The sequence below is a fragment of the Camelus dromedarius genome, chromosome 18 (assembly GCF_036321535.1).
Source record: "Camelus dromedarius isolate mCamDro1 chromosome 18, mCamDro1.pat, whole genome shotgun sequence".
Classification (NCBI taxonomy): domain Eukaryota; kingdom Metazoa; phylum Chordata; class Mammalia; order Artiodactyla; family Camelidae; genus Camelus; species Camelus dromedarius.
The window spans coordinates 17225646-17245190 of record NC_087453.1 but is presented as its reverse complement, the minus strand read 5'-3'; the positions used below and the strand labels follow the sequence as shown (position 1 = coordinate 17245190).

Sequence of the window (19545 nt, the reverse complement as noted above, 5' to 3'; positions counted from 1 at the left end):
TCTACCGCTGCACCAGGAGCCCCATGAGGACAGGGACAAGTCGATTTGCCCCAGGCTGGGTCTCCAGGGCGTGACACCTAGTGACTGTCATATCAGTCAAATGAATGAATGAAAACAAGTCCCCTTCACCGAGACCTTGGTCTGCGGAAGCCAGGGTGTGGTGCGGCTTCCCCGCCTCTGCCTCGTGCTTCTGGCTCACCTGCACCCCTCCAGGGGGGTCGCACTTCTCAAACTCCTTGATAGAAGCCTTTAGCAGGGAGGAAGCCTGGCGGAGGTCAGCAAGGAAAGGGTCCAGCTTCTGCAGGACAGGAGGCCAGAGTAGGGGTGTCAGCCTGGGCCAGTGAGGAGGGTCCCTTCCCTCCCTCATCAGGAGGACATGTGGTGACATTAGATGGTGGTCCTCAAACTTTAGCTGCATCAGAATCACCTGGAAAGCTGGTTAAAACCCAGGCCGCAGAGCCCTCCTCCTGAGTCTCTGGTTTAGTTCCTCTGGGGCAGGGCCTGTGACTGTGCATTTCTCACCAGTTCCCAGGCGATGCTGATGCTGCTGGTCCTGGGACCACAGTTTGAGAAGCACTCATGCTAGGAATGAGGGAGAAAAAGAAAGAAGGTAGGCCTGACCTACTCCCAGGCCAGCGGGGCTGCCCTTGTGGGAGGGAGAGGGCAGGGTAGGAAGACATCCTCTGCTGGGTCCCGCTTCAGCCCGGCTTACAAGCTGGGAGGCCTTGGGCAAGTTTCCTAACTTCTCTGTGCCTCTGCTTTCTCCTCTGCAAAATTCAGTCAGAGTAGTTCCTGCCCCAGAGGCTGGTATGAGGATTAAATGGGATCAATGTGTGCCAGGCACTCAGCACCACAGTCATCATCACGATCAGTCTCATATTCTGGGACTATAGGTAAGAGTTCATTTAAAAAGCAAAAATACAGTTCAAAAGACACCGGATAAACTGGAGAAGGGACAAGTAGGAAAAGAGATTTTTCAATATCTACCCTTTTGGAACACGTGAATTTTGAACATATAGTCTACTCAAAAATAGACACAATCTTTAAAAGAAGAACAGCAGGCCAAAAGCAAATAAACAAATGGTCACATTAGACTGGAGACCAGTGGTTCTCAGTAGGGGGTGGTTTTGCCCCCCAGGGGAATTTGCCAACGTCTAGAGACATCTGTGGTTGTCATAATTTGTAGGGTGCACCAGGCATGGTGCTAATCATGCAACAGTGCACAAGACAGCTCCCCAAAAACAGGTTTATCTGGCCCCAAATGTGAATAGCGCTGAGGTCGAGCAGCCTGGTCCAGAGAAAGCCCCGGGCAGGCATTTATGGGCACTGGTCCTGGTGCAGTTTAAGCCTGTAATCTCCTGTGTGCGGTGCACAAGTCATGCCCATCCTGTGGGTCCGTGGGTGTTAAACTGGGCATGAGATGCCCCCTTGAGAGGTTGTGGTGAGGAGGTATTGAGGTCACACAGGAAAGGAGCCCAGCCCTGGCCGCGTCCCTACTTCCTCCCTCTCACAGGAGGGAGCACATCTGCTTCCTCCACCAGCCCCCAAGCTCTGTGAGTTGTATGAATCCACAGCACAGATGTCTGTAAATTTTTTTTCAGCTAAGATTAACATAGCTCTGAGCTGTACCAGACACTCTTCTAAGTGCTTTAACCCCCTTCACTCAATCCTCACATCAGCCCCCATGAGGAGGTACTATCATTACCCCTCATTTTGTAGTTGAGGAAAAGGGCTCAGAGAAGGTATATAATTTACCCAAGGTCACACAGCAGAGCTGGGATTGGAACCCAGGAAGCCGGGCCCCAGAGCCTAAGTTCTCAATCACTCCACTCTGTACACTTATTATAAGTGTTTGTTGAATGACTATTTTTGAACCCAACAAACTCAATAGATCTGTGAGGCAGGACAGTGAGGGGAGAAAGAGAAAGGGTGAAGGTGAGGGGTAAAGGCTGTGATGGTAGACACCTGGAAGAATTGCACCCACTCGCCATGGCAGTAGGGGAAGGGGCCTTCCAGGGCCGTGGGCAGCTGGCTGGGGTCCACGTGGTGACTGAGGGCCTTCAGTGAGGTCAGCACCTCTACCTGCAGACAAAAGAAGCAAGTTAGAAGGACCAGAGGACTCAATGTAGAGACAGATGTTTGAGAAAGTCCTACCCAGACCCGTGGCCCAGCATCACTCCACCTCCCACAAGTAAGGTTAGTCCTGGCTTTAAGAGTTGCTTTCTGGACAAAGGATCTTCTCTGGAAACTCTGACAAATCAAATTTCAGAACCAGGTCCTGTAAGGAATGGCAAATAAACAGCATTCATACTGCAACTGTCCTAGCCTGTGCCCATGGCAGACATCACTAATCAACAGCAGCACTCCTTCCCTCTGAGCTGGGCCCTTACCCAGCACAGTTGTGCTCAGCTCAAGCTCAACTCCTCTTCCCCTCAGCCAATGCTGCCCCCTGCCTCACCTGGATGTCAGGTAATGCCTCCAGCTGGAGAGCAGCCTCCTTCTCCCCCAGGAATAGCATAGCACGGATGGAGGCTGGAACCAGAGCCTGTCAGAGAGAACCATTTTAGGGCTGATCTGCCTAGGCCTTCACTGAGCATCTCTGCTAAGATGTAGGCAAATGGGCCACAGGGACACGAGTGGAGATTCCCCATGGCTGGGATCCTTATGTGGTATGGAGGGCTGGGATCCTTATTTGGAGAGTGAGTCAAATAAATGACTTATTGGGAGTCATTGGAAGTCAAGAGAACAGCAGGTCCAAGCTGGGTTGCAAACTTCCTAGAGTCCCGCCCCCTCTGGGTCTCAGTTTCCCAATCTATAAAGGGAGAAGGAGGAGGAAGAGGAGGTGGAGGTCAGACTACGATGTGAGCATACGCCAAACTTCCACTGATTCTGCTACCCATAGTGGTTAGTTAGGAATCCCTTCCCTCCCTCATTCTTAGTTCATGAGGTTTACTTGTGCTCAGCCTAAGCCAATCATTGTGTCACATTTCTCTGACCACGGAGATTGGGTGATGGATGGACACCTGAGCCAACTGGGGCTAAAGAGACACAAAGAAACTTTTGCTGGGACCTCAGGGAAAGGAATCGCTGGACTTAAATGGAAAACCATATGAAGTTAGAGCTGCTAGAACCAGACTGCCACCAAGAGGGGGACCTGGCTGCAAATGGCTCTCTCCCATGAGAACGGGCCAGAAATGGAAAGAGAGGAACCAGATCTTGGTGACAATATTTGAGCCCCTGAATCAAACCATACTTAGGCAGCTGGCTGGGGTCCACGTGGTGGATTTAACTCCTGGACTGCTGAGTCACATGAACCAATGGACACCCTTTGTCTTTAAGCATGTTTGGCTGGGGTTTCTGTTATCTGCAACTAAGAGTCCTTGCTTGGGGTTCTGGTCCCAGCTCTGAGCCCCTCCAGGATCCGTGAATATCTGGTGCTCCCAAGACTTGCTAGGCTGAGGCTGTCTACCTCCCACTCACCTGGGTGGCCTGCAGGGCACTGACCAGACCAGGATGTGGGGGCTGTTTCCTGGCATCAATCACAACCGCCAGCCCCTTGGTTTTATCTTCAGGCCTGTGGGTGGTAAATAGAATTGGCAGTCTTGCTGGATAAACCAGGGTTCTCCAGCAGAAGGACCTAGCAGACAGCGAGGGAAACTGGCTGCTAGAAGCCTGGATTTACTGGTGAACTCTTTATCCTGCAAGACAAAGTTGCAGTATTCACCCTGCCCCCAGCAACACACACCATTTCCAGGAGGCCCTCCATGATTCTTCTCCAGGCATAATACATTGCTCTCTCTTCAGTACTCCCACAGTACCTCACACAGCCCTCTCTTTCAACCCAATAATCACAAACTATAAGCCACTATCCCAGGTGCGGTAGGTAAGTCACCCAACCTTCATCCACCCCTTTTGTGTGGGCAGAAGGCTCACTTTGTTCAAGAACCCAACTCCCTCCATATAATCATCTTCCTTGCCCCTCAAGGGCTGGTCTCTGATTGGTTGAGGCCAAAAGTTGTGACCCAATTCCCCTGGCCAATGATTGGTTTAGATAGGGGCCATGTGACATTCTCTGGCCAATAAGATGTGAGGGGAAGTTTGACAGGAACTTCTGGGAAAGCCATTCTCTCCTTTAAAAAGTTCTTACAAAGAAATATAAGTCAGAGACATAGTATGATACATTTTCTTATCAGATAAGACATTTTGAATTGGAATTTTTTACTTGTAGCCAAAACACACTCCCTGGTTCATGGTGCACTTTTCAGTGATTACCTTAAGATTTTTCAAACTGGCCCAATTGTCAGGACTTGTTAAAATACCGATTCCTCACCCACCCCGATTCTGTCCCCCAAGAAATCTGTCCAGCAGGTAGGGGGTGGAGCCAGGGGGTCTGTGGTTCCTAGTGCCCTGGCTATTCAGCCAGGCTGGGAAAATAACCCCCAACTGCCTTCAAGCCTTACAACCAGCCAGTTCACAGACAAAACCAGAGGTGGCCAGCGTGGGGGTGGAGCTGTGACACTGCCACAGTGTCTAGTCACTTGCAGGCATTGTTTCATCTCTCGGGGAGTCAATTTCCCATCTGTAAATAGGGATAATAATAGGCGGGCTGCAGGGGGCTGTGGTGAGGACTGATGGGTTCATTACAGCGAGGTCCTCAGTGACTGCGCGGAGTAACGGGGATGTAAATGTGTGCTGTTACCACTATCCTAGGAGGGGAAACAAGCACAGGGTGGTCACATGGTGGACAGTGAGGAGGCTCTTGGAGGTGAGGCCGGGTCTTTGACTTTGTGTCCCACTCTTCACCTGCCTCTGGCTATGCCCAGGCTAGGAGAGAGGTTTGTTTCCACACCTGCCTCCATCACCAGCCTGGAGGCCCCTAGAGGGCAGGGCCCAGTGGAGGAGCATCTGGGTCCTTAGCATAGCCCAACACGAAGCTGGGACCAAGGCAGCTGCCCAAGAATGGTGGTTCAAAGCAGGGGTGGAGAAGCAAGCCCAGCCCACGAGAACCCCACGTACAGTTCACACTGCACCTCACCCCCACCTCTAGTGACCATCCTTGGTCCTAAGAGCCCACTTGGTCATCCCCCTTTTTCAAGTGAGCCTCAGAGAGGGGGGGTTAGCTGCCCCAGTTCATACGGCAAGTTGGTGGGATTCCAGCATTCTGTCTACCACTCTGGCCACTTAGCACAAAAAGGTGGGTTCCGTCTTCCCCTAGGGCCAGAAAAGCCAGTCCACCTTGGACAAGAGGAAGAAAAATCTCAATGGCCAGCAGGTGGCAGTGGTGTCTCCCACAGGGTGGAGTGCATGGAGAAGGTTCCAAAGGGTTCCATAAGTCCCTTCACCCCCTACCCCTAGCATAGAACCTCTAGGTTGGCATCTATAGCCAAAGTCCTGAGCCACATCACCTCTGAGACCACCCTGGCTGGGGGCTGGGACTCAGAGGGAAGATGGCGTCTCTTACCCAGCCAGTCCAACGTAAAGTCTGAATGGGGGCCAGAGGGGAAGAGCGGTATTAGAAATCAGCCTGGTCACTCATCATTCACTCATACTTTCACTCTCTCACTCATTCACTCTTACCTTAATTTATTCAACAAATATTTAGAATTCAGTTGCCAGCTCAATTATCATCTCCTCAGGGAAGCCTTCCCTGATTTCTCAATTGAAACTAGTCCCCCACTGTTCTCACTCTACAACAGTGGCTCTCAAAATGTGTCCCCAGCCCAGCAGCATCAGTATTCCAGGAAACATGTTAGACATGTAAATTCTCAGGCCCCAGCCCAGACCTACTGAATCAGAAACTCTGAGGGGTGGGGCCCAGAGAACATTTTTAAGAACCTTCCATGAGATTCTGATGCACATTTGAGTTTGCAAACCACAGATATATGTTCCACTATTTCCTTCACCACACTAACATTCCTGAGAGATGCTTGTCCACTTCTGTTTCTTGCATGCTGTCTATCTCCCCCGCCAGCCTGGGAATGCCCTGAGGTCAGGGACTAAGAATATGGTGTCTCTCCATCTGGTACCTGGTCCTGGACTCTGGGCTGAGAGGTTGAGGGGGGATGGAGCAGTTAGACTGGCCCAGCCCCTTACCTGGGGACGGTGCACAGGTAGGAGAACAGCTTGGTGACCTCTGAGGCCGTGCACCATGGCGCCTCCCAGGGGCCCTTGGTGGTGGACACCAGAAGCAGGGGCCGCCCCGCCCTGTCCCGACCGCCTGGAGAAGAGAGGGCACAAGCGAGCAGTGAGAACCTCGGTGGAGCCCCACTATGGGAACCTGCTCTGTGGCCTCAGGCCTTTGCCCACACTGCTCCCTCTGCCCGGAATGCCCTTTCTCTCCCCTGTGAACTCTGAACCATTCATTCTTCAAGACCCAGCTCAAAAGCCACTTCCTCAGAAAAGTCATTCCAGAGACTGTCCTCCATGCAGAGGCAGCCTCACCCTCCTCTGGAGTCCCTCTGTACTGGGCACCTGGGAAGCGAAGCCCACGGAATGAGTTTTGGGGTCACACAAACAGGGGTTTAAGTCCCAGCTTTGCACTGACTTGCTGTGTTTCCTTGGGCAAGTGAGTGTGTCTCTGAGTCTCAGTTTCCCCATCTGTTAAATGGGGAAGATAAAATACTGAGCTTATTAGGTTGTTTGGAGGATTAAATTTTACAGTTCCCGAGGAGCACATAACACATGGCAAAGGCCTAATAAACAGCACTTGTTACAATGATCATCATCTCTGTCCCGGCCTCTGGCCTCCCACGTGGTGAGTGTGCAGCCTTTGCCGCCGGCTGACTATTTATTCTTGCCCACCTCCAGCCGTGAGCTCTCCACTGACTACTTCCTGCTCCAGGAATCAGGGCTGTGTGCCCCTCTCTCTCCACAGGGGCCCACAGCCTGGCTACAGCTGAGGGGAAGAGGCCCAGGCCTCTGGAAACAGGGCCAGCCCTGCAGCCTGGGCTTGGAGCCCTGCCCTCCAGAGGCACCTCTCTCAGGGCTACCCTGCAAGGACCACCACCTACGCCTTGTGGGCACAACCCTCCACAGTGTGTAAGCATGTAAGACCCTTTGTAGCTCATGAAGCCTGAGACAAACTTAACCACCTTCACAAGTGCTGCCTTACACAGGGGTGCAACCATCTAGAACATTCTTTGTTTCACACAGGTTTGGAAATTTCACATAATTTAAAAAATTTTTAAATCTACATTTGCATATATATTTTTATACAAAACGTATACATTAATATATATAACTGTATGTTACACAAATATATACATTTGTGTATGTGTGTGTAGACAGATAAACTTTGTATCTTCTTGATATCATGCATTTGATTTTTCCTAATATTCATTTATAAATTCCAAAAGGGAAACATTTTGCTGGGAACAATATGGGAAATTTGAATATGAGCTGGGTATTGAATAGTATTTGGAATTATTTTTAATTTTGTTAGGTGTATTGAATAACACTGTGGTTATAAGGGAAATGTCCTCTAGTTAAGGGATGCTCACTGAAATATTTACAGGTAAAATATGAAAATCTGTAATTTACTTTAAAATGCTTCAGGAAAAAAAAAGGTGAAACATGCCAAAAGGTTTAGATTTATTAAATCTGAGGACTGGATATATGAGTGTTCATTATACTGTAGTCTCTACTTCTCTGTATGTTTGAAATTGTTCATGAAAGAAAGTTTTTAAAATGTGAAATAATTAAAATATTTTTTTAAAATGAAAAAATAATTGCGTAAGTTGCAAAGTTAGAGATGTTTGTCTAGACCCTTCTGAAATCCTCTTAGAACCACTGGGTTCCTCAGGTCAAGAAATGTTACCTCATGTCCCTGGGCCCATTTTACTGATGAGGAAACTGAGGCCTGGAGTGGGGAAGCAGCTTTCCAATCCCACAGATCCAAATGCCAATTTGCCAACAAATGTGGGGGTCGTGACGGATTCAGCCCTTGACCCTGCGCCACACAGAGAGATTTTGTCTGCTGTACCCGTGGTGCCACTCCCCTGCTCTATAACCTTCCATGGATCCTCGAGGCCTCATGCAGAAAGGACAAACTTCTCAACCTGGTACTTAAGTCTCCCCAAGATCTGTAAGCTCTACTCACCTCATTTCCGACATTTTGGGTTATAGGCTGTCCTCTCCCCACTCAAAATTCCTATGTTGAAGCTCGAACCCCTCAGTACCTCAAAATGTGGTTGCATTTGGAGATAGGGTCTTTAAAGAGGTGATTAAATTAAAATGAGGCCATGAGGGTGGGCCCTAACCTAATATGACGTGGGTCCTTAAAAGAAGAGGACGTTTTCCTCCCTCCCCTTCCCCTGAGAGCCACCTTCCGTGAAACAGATCACTTTCCCAAATATCCCTGTCTTAGGCTCTGCTTCTAGGGAGCCTGACCTAAGACATCTATCTTGATGCCCTCACTGAAGGTAGGATGAACGAATGGATGGATGCATGGATGGATGGATGCATGGATGGATGGATGGATGGATAAATGGATGGATGGAAGGTTGAATGGATGAATACCTAGACATTGCTCTCATATAAGCCAACTCCTTCATTGAAAAGATGAGGAATCTGAGTCCCAGGGAGGCTTGGTCCAGAACACAGGCCTCCCGGACTTTCCCTACCTCCCTTCCACCCACCAGCATCTAAGGATGCTCAGGGACTCCCACCCCCACCCTCACTGCTCCTCCTCTCCCCCTCCCCCTGCCCCTACAATCCCTGAGAACCTGGCAGGCATGCTATCCTGGAACGGAAGATCTCAACACTCAGAGTCCCAATCCTGGGCTCAGGCCCTGGGGGGTCCTCTGTCAGAGTGGGGCCTTTCTCTGGAGGGCCTGCCAAAGCTTCTGGGAAGCCATCCTTTTGCTCAGTCAGTGGGTCTGAGTCAGCGTCTGGGCCAGATGTTTTGGTCTGAGTTGTTCCAGCTGGGGAAAAGCAACAACAACAACAAAAAAGGGTGTTAAGCAAAAGATGAATTTTCCCAGAGAAAATGTTTTCTCTTGAGTAATATGACTAGCTGACAATACTGGTCTCCTTCTATGTGGCAGGCATTGTGCTAAGCTCCTTATTTCTGTGTCTCTGAACCTCAAAACAACTCCAGGAGGCAGGCAGGATCGACACTGCACAGGGAGGGAGACATGGACTTAGGAAGGTTAAGTCCTTGATCAAGGTCACCCAGCCAGCATGTGGCCAAGCTGGGGTATAGACTCAGGCTGTCTCAACATGGTCACAGCACCTTGCTCAATTCCAAGCCCATGAAACTTCAAGCTTCTTGACATGCCACCCTGTGCTCTAAACCTCTGAGACTGAGTCAGCTCAGGTGTGTTTCTGTCCCCAACAGCCTGTACCACCTTGTCACCTGAAAACATCCAGAGAACAGTTCCCCAGTCCAGCTGAGTGAGTGGGCATCTTACCTTTCCCCAAGCACTTGGCTCGGCTGGGTTTGGGAGAGTAGAGCGAACACAAGACCTTCCAGGGCCCATCATGCTGGAGTGAGACTTTTTCCGGGGGCGCACGGGCTTGCCTCTGCCCCTTTAAGAGTGAGAGTTTGAGCCCAGGAGCGGGGGAACTGAAAGAGGAAGTGTTTCTACTGGGGCTGGTCACAGGCTTGGGAAGTCTCCCATCTCCCTGTTTGGTCCTCTCTTCCATCTTGGTTTCAGGGGCTGGAGCAGCAGGAGGAGAAGATGGGCGCAGCCGGGGAGAGGATGCTTGTTTTGGTCCAAGACTGAACTGGACCATACTCTCTGGGTTTCCCAGAGGTCCCTGTGTCTTGGACGCAGCAGGCTCTTCTGAGACACCCACCCTGAGGCCAGAGGCACAATGCAGTGGGTTTACAAGGATGCTGAGGTAGGGCTCTTGGGGTTGGTGTTCTGAGTCTTGGGTGGGGACTTTATGATTAACCTTTGTCCTCAAGCCCAAAACACAGAGTTCCTCCTCTGAGCTTGCTGGCTTCTCACAAGCCCATTTTTCCAAGGAATGCCCTCCACTGGCCCCTGAGAGAGGCAGAATCCTTTGCGAGAAAGGGATTTCCTTTGCTCCAGATAGCTCTACCAGTGCCCCCAAACGACACCCATTGGATGTCTCCATCTCCTTCCTGGGAGACACTCCTCTGCTCTCTTGGGAAAAGTCCAGGAGAGCCACGTAATCTCCCTCCAAGTCCTGACTGGTCACGTCATCCATCCTAAAGGCCACCTCCCCAGGCCCAGTTTGCTCCACCTTGATGAGTCCTGGATACTTGTTCCCATATGTCCTGCCCTTGCCCTTGGCCAAACTCTGGGTGAGCAGCACCTGGCTGCCAGGGGACCTGGCCTGGTGCAGCTCTTGAGGGCTGCTCAAATCCAGTGCTTCTAATTGAAGGGATCTCCAAGCAGAGGAGAGGACATTTACTGCTTGGGGTCTGTCATCCACAAACTCTGGACTGGTTATCTTGGTCCAGGGCACAGGGGCAATCCCATCTCCTGAAGCTACCAGGCAGTTGTGTAGGGGACTTCCCTCAAAGTCACCGTTGATGGCCTCCAGCCATGCTTGGGTGAAAAGTACAGGGTAGGATGCCACGGGAACAGGCTTCGTGTCCACTGTGCGGAGGTCCACAGAGAGGCACTTGATCATGATGCAGACAGACTGCTCCTCCTGGGGCTCAACTTGGAGGTAGAAGTCCCCCTGGCGCAGTAAGAGGGGATTGAGGGGTGCCAGGTGGACCACAACCTCATTCCGCAGGCACAGCGGCCAGCCCTCGTGCAGGAAGACGCGGTGTGAGTAGGGGGCCTGCGGAGAGAAGAGGATGGCTTTAGAGAATCTGGCCCTGAAAGCCCCCCGCCAGTGGGTTTGCTTCCTTCCCTCTCCTGAAAGGAACCTTGAACAGGTCGAGGACTCCGGTGAGGCAAGAGAGATGCCTAGGACACAGCATCCCAAGACGCCCCCCTCTCAGCATCCTGCAAGTCGCACAGCCCAAGAGCGAGCACCCCTCTTAAATGTTGTGCCTTCGGTGCTTCTTGCCTCACCCTAGTCTTGGCCCTGACCTTGTAAATACTTGTTGGCCTACTGGGTCGGGGGAGAAAAGCTCTGAGCACCAGGCGCCAGTTAGCATGCGCCTTTCCCATGAAGATGGTCCTGCTGCCTCCCTTCTCTCCATCCATCAAAGCTTCTGTTAACCCAGCTCAAGCTGAGCCTTCCACTGTTGGGCCAGGAAGACAAGGTCCCTAAGGTCTGAATAACAGTTCATTTGTGCAAACAACGTAACACCTTTGAGCTTCAGCTTCCCTATTTGCAAACAAGAATAATGATACGTACTGGTATTATTGGGTTGGGATGAGGATTGAGTTAATAAATACATATATTTTTTAAGTGGGGGAGGGTAAAGTTCAGGGGTAGAGTGCATGCCTAGCATGCACGAGGTCCTGGGTCCAATCTCCAGTACTGTCATTAAAAAAAAAAAAAAAAAAAGACTTAAATAAATAAATAAAACAAAATTACCTCCCCCCAAAAAAATTTTTAAAAATTAATACATCTATTTTTTAAAACCAACACAGTGCATAACCTATAATAAATAGAAGTTCAATAAATATTTAATTTTCTTTCCCTTTGGCAATATTTTGAAAAATTCTCAGATATCCCATTTAAAAAAAAAAAGGCTATTTACTGCCTTCATGCCATTCTCTAATTTGTAAAGTAGAGAGATTAGGGAGTGAAGCAGAAACATTATGAAGTGGGAAGTTAGGAAATCTGACCCTGCCACTGACATGCTAGATGACCCTGAAAAAGCCATTCCACTCTTCTGGGTCTGAACGTCAACCTTTTAAACAGAAGATGCCAGCAATTCTCTGTATAGGTAGACGCAGTCAGTCATCCCCGGCCAGCCTCCTTCCACGCAGTGATTCCTCCCGATGGTGCTGCAAGGGCTGTGCAGGCCCAGTGTTCAACAGTGACACCATGTGGCAACAAAAGAAACAACAGCTCCAGCGGACTGTCAACAGGTCTATCTCTACCTGACTTTTGGAAGAGTCTAGTCCGATTCCTGCAGATGGAATAAGTCCTGGATAATCTTATAAAATTTGGATGTGGATGTGGTGTATGTGGGAGACCTCCACAGAGTGACACTGAAATTCCTGCTAATTAAGCAGGTGTTTCCTAGAATTATTAATTGGGGAAATAATGAGGTCCGACCATACTTGTACTGATCACGCTGATAAACCAGTTCATTTCAGTTACACTGCAGATCTGGCTGTCTCCAAGGGACTTCATATCTATACATTTCACGAGTCTGTGAGTGAGTCCCTCCTTTTCACTTAGCCCTCTGCTGTTTACAACATCCTTTCCCTCACTTTCTCAGTGAATAAGATGAAACGGCCCAGCGGTATTTTGCAAATAGCAAAGCACCATAGGAATGACTGTTATGATCATCCTTTTTGACTCACAGTAACTCAGTGGGGTGGGCAGCTTGGGAATTATTATTCTCTGTTTACAGATGAGGAAACTGGGGCTCAGAGAGGTGCAAGCTTTGGCTCATAGTCACCCAGCTGAAAAGCAGCAAAAGTAGGACTGTGCCTAGACCTTCACATTTGGCGTTGGCTGTGTCTGTCCCCAGCCCCCACTAGACTTCATTGATGGTGGCTGACTGTCTAGGTGCTGGCGGTTACAAAGACACACTTTGAGGCTGGCACATTCTTGCTTCAGAGAGAGAAAAGAGACAGTAACAGGCAGCAGCTACTAAGCAATTACTTCATGCCAGGCTCCGTGCTGAGCTGTGTATATTATCTCAGCGAGGTACGTCCTGGGTTACTAACATTCCCACTTCCCATATGAGGAAACTGAAGCTCAGAGAGGTGACATGGATCCCACAAGTTCACAGTGATGGAGACTGGATTTGACCCTGGGGCATCTGACCTCTGAGGGCATATATTAATCCCATGCTACTACCCCTTGCTCTGAAGTGACATGAATTCACCTATAATTACAAATAAAGTTGCCTATAATTAAAAATAGAGAAATCAAAATGTTGTGACCCTTGTCTCTCGAAGAAATGTGGAAAGGAACAGTGCAAATGCAGTTTTAATGGCCAAATAAAGGAAGCAGGTGGTTGCATAGCTTGTCAGGGAAAAGAAATAAGGATGGGGAAGGGATATGGCTTAAATAATGTTAACGTGGATACATGGAAATTGGCGGCAGTGTTTCAATGAGACTCACCCTTCTCCTACAAAAACAGTGAATGGGTAAGGAGCTATTTCAATGTGCCAGGCACTGTGCTAAGCACATTAAATGAATGATCTGTTTCCTTCTGGTTCCAATCATCTCTAATTCTGGCTCCCAAGCCTGAACTTTTAGCTACTACATTCAATTTCTTTCTATCACTGAAATTACACACATGGTCCCCTCCTCTTACTTTGTGCTCCTTTTGGGCCATGTCCCTGACAAGCACGAGCAACTCAGGAAAAGCTGGTGGAGCCTAAGATGCTCCTAGTGATTTTTGAGGCAGGGGCAGCAGTGGGTGAGCACTGAACAACAGCAGAGCAGGGCACAGTCAGCAACTGTGTGAAGGGTGTGGGAAAGCTCCAGCAGTGGGCATCTGAGGCTTTGGTCTCCAAAGGCCTCTCCCCCCCCCTTTTCCTCAAAACAATCTCCACCCTCTGACCGTAGAGGTAGGCATATGACTCAAGCCTGGCCAGTCCTATTACCTTCCTCTCACTGCAGTGATTGGTCCAGGGATGGGCACAGGACCCAAGCCCAGCCAATCAGGATCCTTCCTTGTAATTTTCAATCTGCAACTAATGGGAAAGTGTTCATTTTCCTCTCCAGGGTAGGATTTAATCCCAGTGCTGCCCTGGGCTCCAGCCTTGTGGGAACACTCAGCCTATAAGAATGATGCTGGCAAGTTCTAGAAGTGGAGACAAGAGACAGAAAGTCCTCAAGGGGTTTGATCAGTAGATCAGCTTGGGTCTGGGTCCAGATCACCTTGTCCTGGTCTGACTAAGGCTTTATCATTTGCAGCCAATGAGTCCTGCCTGAAACACTTTTCTTTCCACTTTGCCTCAGAAGAGGTCTCCCTGAGCTCTGGGTTTGAAGGAGTCTCCAGGGAAGAAAGCAAGATTCCTGACGCTACAGGGGCTCCAGAGAAGGTCTGGGACTTTCTCTGCTGTTTCCATTGAAGCTGCTCCACTTCAGCCAAGGCAGCCTGGCGATGCCCACAGTGGCAGCTCCCAGGGGCTGGGGAACCCACAAGGGCGCTTTATCCAAGCCTCCCTCCCTACTAGACAAAGTGCAAACATGATTGACTCCTCGATGTCAGAGGGTAAAGGGCCAAGTGACCTTCCTGTCCATTTGTGGTGCTGAAGTCTCTTTTTGGGGAAGCAGTTATGCCTAAGAACTCACGTCCTCAGTTCTTGCTCTGAGACAAGACACACACCAGCCCACTTCCTTCCCTGCTCGCCTTCAGCCCCTGGCCTTCTGGGAGAGCTTGTCCCCTGGCCCCACGTCCCTTCAGACTTACACAGGCTGCTTCGCGCACTTGTTCACACAGGCGCTTGGCAGGGATCAGGAAATCCAGGAGGAAGCTCAGCCCATCGCCCCGGAAGTCAGAATCCAGGAGACGGAACACTTGACCCAAGATGGTGGGTGCTGTGGCCTCAAAAGGGGGATAGAGACCTGCCAGGGTGTGCTGGATGGCTGTGTCCAGGGATGGGGGGTCCTGTGGGGACAGAAGGAGAGGATAAAAAGTGATAGCAACAATAATAATAAGGGTAGTGGCCATTCCCCATGACCTTCTTGGTCCCATTTGACTGAGGACTCTGTTAACTTCTTGACTTCCTCTCCAACCCCCTCCGGCTCACACACTCCCTCCAGCCATAATGGCCTTCTTTCCTGTTCTTCAAACATACCAGGCACAATCCCACCTCAGGGCTTTTGCACTAGCTGTCCCCTCTGCATACAACATTCCTCCTTAAGACTTCCTCATTCCCTCATCTCCTGCAGATCTTGGCTCACATATCATCTGCTGGTCCAAGGTGGAGTAGAAGAATTGGGGAAGGCACCCAGGTCAGGACCAGAGGGGAAAAGGGAGGTCAGCATCCCCAAATCCCACCACCTGGCTGACCTGCAGACCTGCAGTTTGAAGCTAAGCCGCCAGTGAAGCCCAACTTAGATCAGACAAGCCCCAAACCACATGCAGATGTATGAGTGATAATAAGTGACTGCTCTTCTATACCACACAGTTGGGTTGGTTTGTTACACAGCAATAACTAACTTATACAAGTTGATATAATTGATATATGAGCTCCATATTCATCTCTCCAGGATGCTCCCCCTAGATGTTTATCAGGCACAGAACACCAACACATAAACCCAATGCAATACCTCCCTAAGTCTACTCCTCTCTGCTGCATCCTTACCTTAGTGATGGCCCCACCATCCAAACTCCTAGGTCAAAAATCTGCTTATCAACCTGCCCCCTCCTCCTGCCTCCCCTGCCCACAAACAACCCTCAGCCATGTTCTACATAGTCTTCTCACCTACAAAAGCTCACCAACCTATTCCCTCTGCTCTGTTCGCTTGCCCTGCCCTGATTCAGGACCCCATCACCTCTTCCATTGAATCCCTTCCTCACTGTTTTCCAATCTAGTCTTCCTCACTTCCAGCCATGTCTCTCTACCAAGGCCCCAGAGTGACCTTTCTCAAATGCAAATCTGGCCTGGTCAGCCTCCTGCTCAAAACCTGCTCAAGGGTGTGTCACCACCTTCAGAAAGCATCCAGCCTTGCCTCTAGCCTCACTGTTCTCCCCAGGTTTCCCCCACAGTGACCCATGCAGTCATACAGTCTCTCCCTCACCTCCGTGACTCTGTACAGGCTGTTCCTTCCCCCGGGAATGCCTTCCCCTTCCACTCCCTTGTCACCTGCTGACTCCTTCTCTTTTTGCAAGATTCAGATCAACCTTCCTCTCTTCCGGGAGACTTTCTCTGATCTCCCACTCCCGTCCGACCTGGGTCAGATGTCCCCTTTTCTAAGCTTCCCTGGTGGTTCCCACACTGATTTTATCCCCCTCCGTGGATCCCGGGCTCCCTGAGGACAGGGGTGGTAAGCAGAATAATGCACCCCACCACCACCACCAAACGCCCACATCCTACTCTATGGCACCCAGGACTCTGTCCTGTTACAAGGCAAAGAGGAATGAAGGTTGCAGATGGAATAAAAGTTGCTAATCAGCTGGCCTTAAACAGGGAGATTATTCTGGATTATTCAGGTGGGCCCAATCCAGTCACAAGAGTCCTCAAAAGTGGAAGAGAATGCAGAAGAGATGAGAGTTGGAAGGAAATGTGACCATGGAAGAATCATCAGAGAGCGGCGATGCTGCAGGCTTTGAAAACGGAGGCAGAGCCAAGGAATCTGGGCAGTTCCTAGAAGCTGGAAAAGGCAAACAGATTCTCCCTGAGAGTCTCCAGAAAAGAACACAGCCTGCCAAGGCCTTGATGTGAGCCCAGAGAGACCCGTGTTGGACTTCTGATCTACAGAGCTGCAAGATGACAAATTGATGTTGCTGTCAGCTACTAAATTGGGGATCATTTCTTCCAGCAGCAATGGAAACTAACACAGCAGGCACTGGCTCCTTCTCCTCCAAGGTCTCAGTTCCTGGCACAAAATAGATGCTCAAGAAACATAAAAGGATGAATAAAGTGGCTCTGCCTGAATCACACTTTTTCCATCTGAAAAATTGGCAAGTGGGACAAGACCTGAGGTTCCCAACCAGGGATGGTAATAGAATCCCTGGGGAATGATTTTCAACTCTTCAAAAGCCTGATGAAAGCCACTCTGGTTGCCCCAGACTGGTTGCAAGCTCTGGGTCCATCTAACACTGAGGGAGGTAAAGTAAGATGAGCATAAATAAGATGGGTGCCTCGTCCGCCTTGGGGCCACCAGCAGCCACCAGCCTTGGGGGCCACCTTCCCCGCTGCCTGTCCTGCGCTGTTTCAAGTGAGGCCTAATGATGCTGTTTACCTCTCACAGACCAAGGCTCACATACTGGGATGCCTTGGCTTTTGCAAACTGGCACGGCCGGCTGCACACTGTAACCATATAAGGGGCAGCCAGGAAAAAGGAAGAATGTTCCGAGTTAACGGGTCTCGGAGCTCTTGGCCAGAGCATTACCTGCTGTGGGCCTGAACCCCAGGAGCTCAAAAGCTGTCCAAGTATGGGGGGAAGCACAGGGTGACGGCTGCAGGGAGGAGAGCTGGCCACTCTCCACTCCAAATCAACCGGGCAGCCCAGCCTGGGACCACAGGAACCCAAACACCGTCGGCCAGACGTGGGCCCCTCAAAATGATTTCCGTGAAACTTAATCAACGTGTTTCCATTCTTCCCCAGTGAGCACAGCCTGTCTGGGCCTTTAACTGTTCCTGGGAGGGAGCTGAGGCAGGAGACATCGTGAAGTTGAAAAGGAAAAGGATGTCACAGGCCAGAGCCAGTCTACAGCCCTCCAGCCCCCTCCCCTGCAATCCAGAGAAGGAGGCCACCAAGGGGGCTGACAAGACCAGCTCGCAGGACTGGCCCGCAGGGCTGGGGCCTAAACGATGCTCACAGACCTTCTGGACCGATCCAAGGAAACATGTACGGTGCCAAAGGACATAGAAAAGTGTCTGTTCCCAGCAGTCCTGTCTGGGCATGGGCGGGGCGGGGAGGACGGGGGTTTGTCAACTTCTGTTTCAATGTCTTTGCAATGAGCCTCTATTCATATTACAATTTTAAGTCTTATCTTTATGAAGCAAAACAAATATGAAGTGCATAGATTGATGCATTTTTACCTCTGTACATCCCGCCTGTAAGCACCACCCAGACTGAAATACAAGATTTCCACCACCCCAGAAAGAGGCCCCCTCCCAGACCACTCCCCACCCCAGCGGTAACTACTCTTCTGACCACTGGAATTTTTTTTTTTAAAGAAAAATTCCTATATGGTATGATCCCCATCATGTAAAAATGTTAAGCCAAGAGGCCATGAAATAAAGTGTTAACTGCAGTTACCCCTGAGGGCTGCGAGGGGCAGGGGCCTTGTAAGTCACAGTTTTAATTATCTTCATAGTTGCTGGATTTTCCAAACTCTGTAACCAGCCTACAGAGCTTTTATAATTGGGGGTGGGCGGGGGGGAGGGTGGAATAAAAGTGTGATTGTGCATGGTTTTTTTAAGTCTGGTTCCCTTTTAAATGGTCTCACCAGATGTTGTTAGTTGGGCCTTCTGAGATGTGGGCTGAGCTCTTCTTAAAGGTTCAGATTGATCCATTTACTCCAACAGGCAAAAATGTTAGCATCACCAAGTATCACACCTCCTAGCTTGGGAAGAGAGAGGATTAAGGAAAGTCGAGGCAGGCAGGGTCCTAGGGCTACTGCCTTCAACCCCTGCGCTCCTCTATGGCAGGAATGCCCGGGTAAGGGGAGATTCCACCCTTGACGCATTGCATCATATTGGCCTCAGTTTCCTCATCTATAAAATAGGGGCACTGGGCTTATCTATCTCTAAGGGCCCGTCCAGTGGGGTCTTTCTAGAATTCAAGGCACAATCAGGTTCAGGAAGGTTTGAACCTGGGAGGTGGTTCCCAAATGAAATCAGTTAACCCTCAGTTGGTGAGAAAGTTTACAAAGATCTGTCTCATCCATCTCCTTACTCAGGCCCAGGGAGGGTCTAAACTGGCAGCCACAAAGGCAAGTGCTACAGGGGCCTGAAAGTTGACATGGAAGACAGAACTGGTCCAGGTGTGAGGAATTAGCTCCCGAGCCCTTCGTTGAGTGGCCCCTGATAGTCAGCCTCAATGTCAGAGAAGCAACAGGGAGCAGTGGGGCCTCGGTGCACACCCCATCTCATCAGCTCCTGTCAAGTGTTGCCTTTGGCCAGCATTGCCAGGTCTATTGATATTTTAGTTGAACCTCCCAATATGTTAAAGGTGGGTCAAAGCAAACACATCTGTGAGCCAAATGCAGCCCAGTGGGTGTTAGACTGTGACCACTAGGCTCAACTACCCAGACTCTCCTCTTGAACTTCTCCAGGCTGGAGAGTCCAAACCCAGTGTTTTGTTGCTCTGGCTGCCAGGAAGTTGTTGCTCACATCCAACTAAAGCATCTCCCTCTTTAAATCCTTATTAGTTTTGTGTGGGTGGAGGTATGAGTGAGAATTGGCTCCTTGTTTAAAAAAAAAAAAAAAACTTTCAGAAACTGGAAAAACAACCCAGACGCAGTGAACTGAGAAGCGAGTGGGCATTAGAAGACCCACGTTCAAGTCCAGCTTTGTTATATGTCATCTGTGTGAGCTTGAGCAAGTTAGTTCACCTCTTTGGGCCTTAGACTTGGGTTTGTTCCTTCCTAACAATTCTATGGGATGGGTATATTCATTCCCATTTTACAGGTTAAGAAACTGAGCCCAAGGTTCTCCCACCAGTGAATGGTAGAGCTGGGGTACGAACCTGCACACACAACTACCTGCTCTTCTGCCCCTTCCTCAGGCTCCCTGTCACCAGGCCAGGCTCCCCTCTGGCCACCACAATGGCCTTTCTAACACACAGATCCAACTTGGACCC

The 19545-nt window shown here is 50.0% G+C and overlaps 1 protein-coding gene across 1 annotated transcript in view; it reads right to left on the bottom strand.

Moving 5' to 3' along the window:
• The window catches only part of KIAA1755 (KIAA1755 ortholog), a 35435-nt gene that overhangs the window by 12458 nt on the left and 3432 nt on the right, over positions 1–19545 (bottom strand). Inside the window, exons 2-9 of the mRNA XM_010975235.3 lie at positions 14480–14677; positions 9411–10761; positions 8724–8921; positions 6094–6217; positions 3481–3574; positions 2459–2545; positions 1966–2082; positions 200–298 (exon numbers count right to left, since the gene is read on the bottom strand). Coding sequence (XP_010973537.2) covers positions 200–298; positions 1966–2082; positions 2459–2545; positions 3481–3574; positions 6094–6217; positions 8724–8921; positions 9411–10761; positions 14480–14677 — 2268 coding nt within the window. The remainder of the gene's footprint in view (positions 1–199; positions 299–1965; positions 2083–2458; positions 2546–3480; positions 3575–6093; positions 6218–8723; positions 8922–9410; positions 10762–14479; positions 14678–19545) is intronic.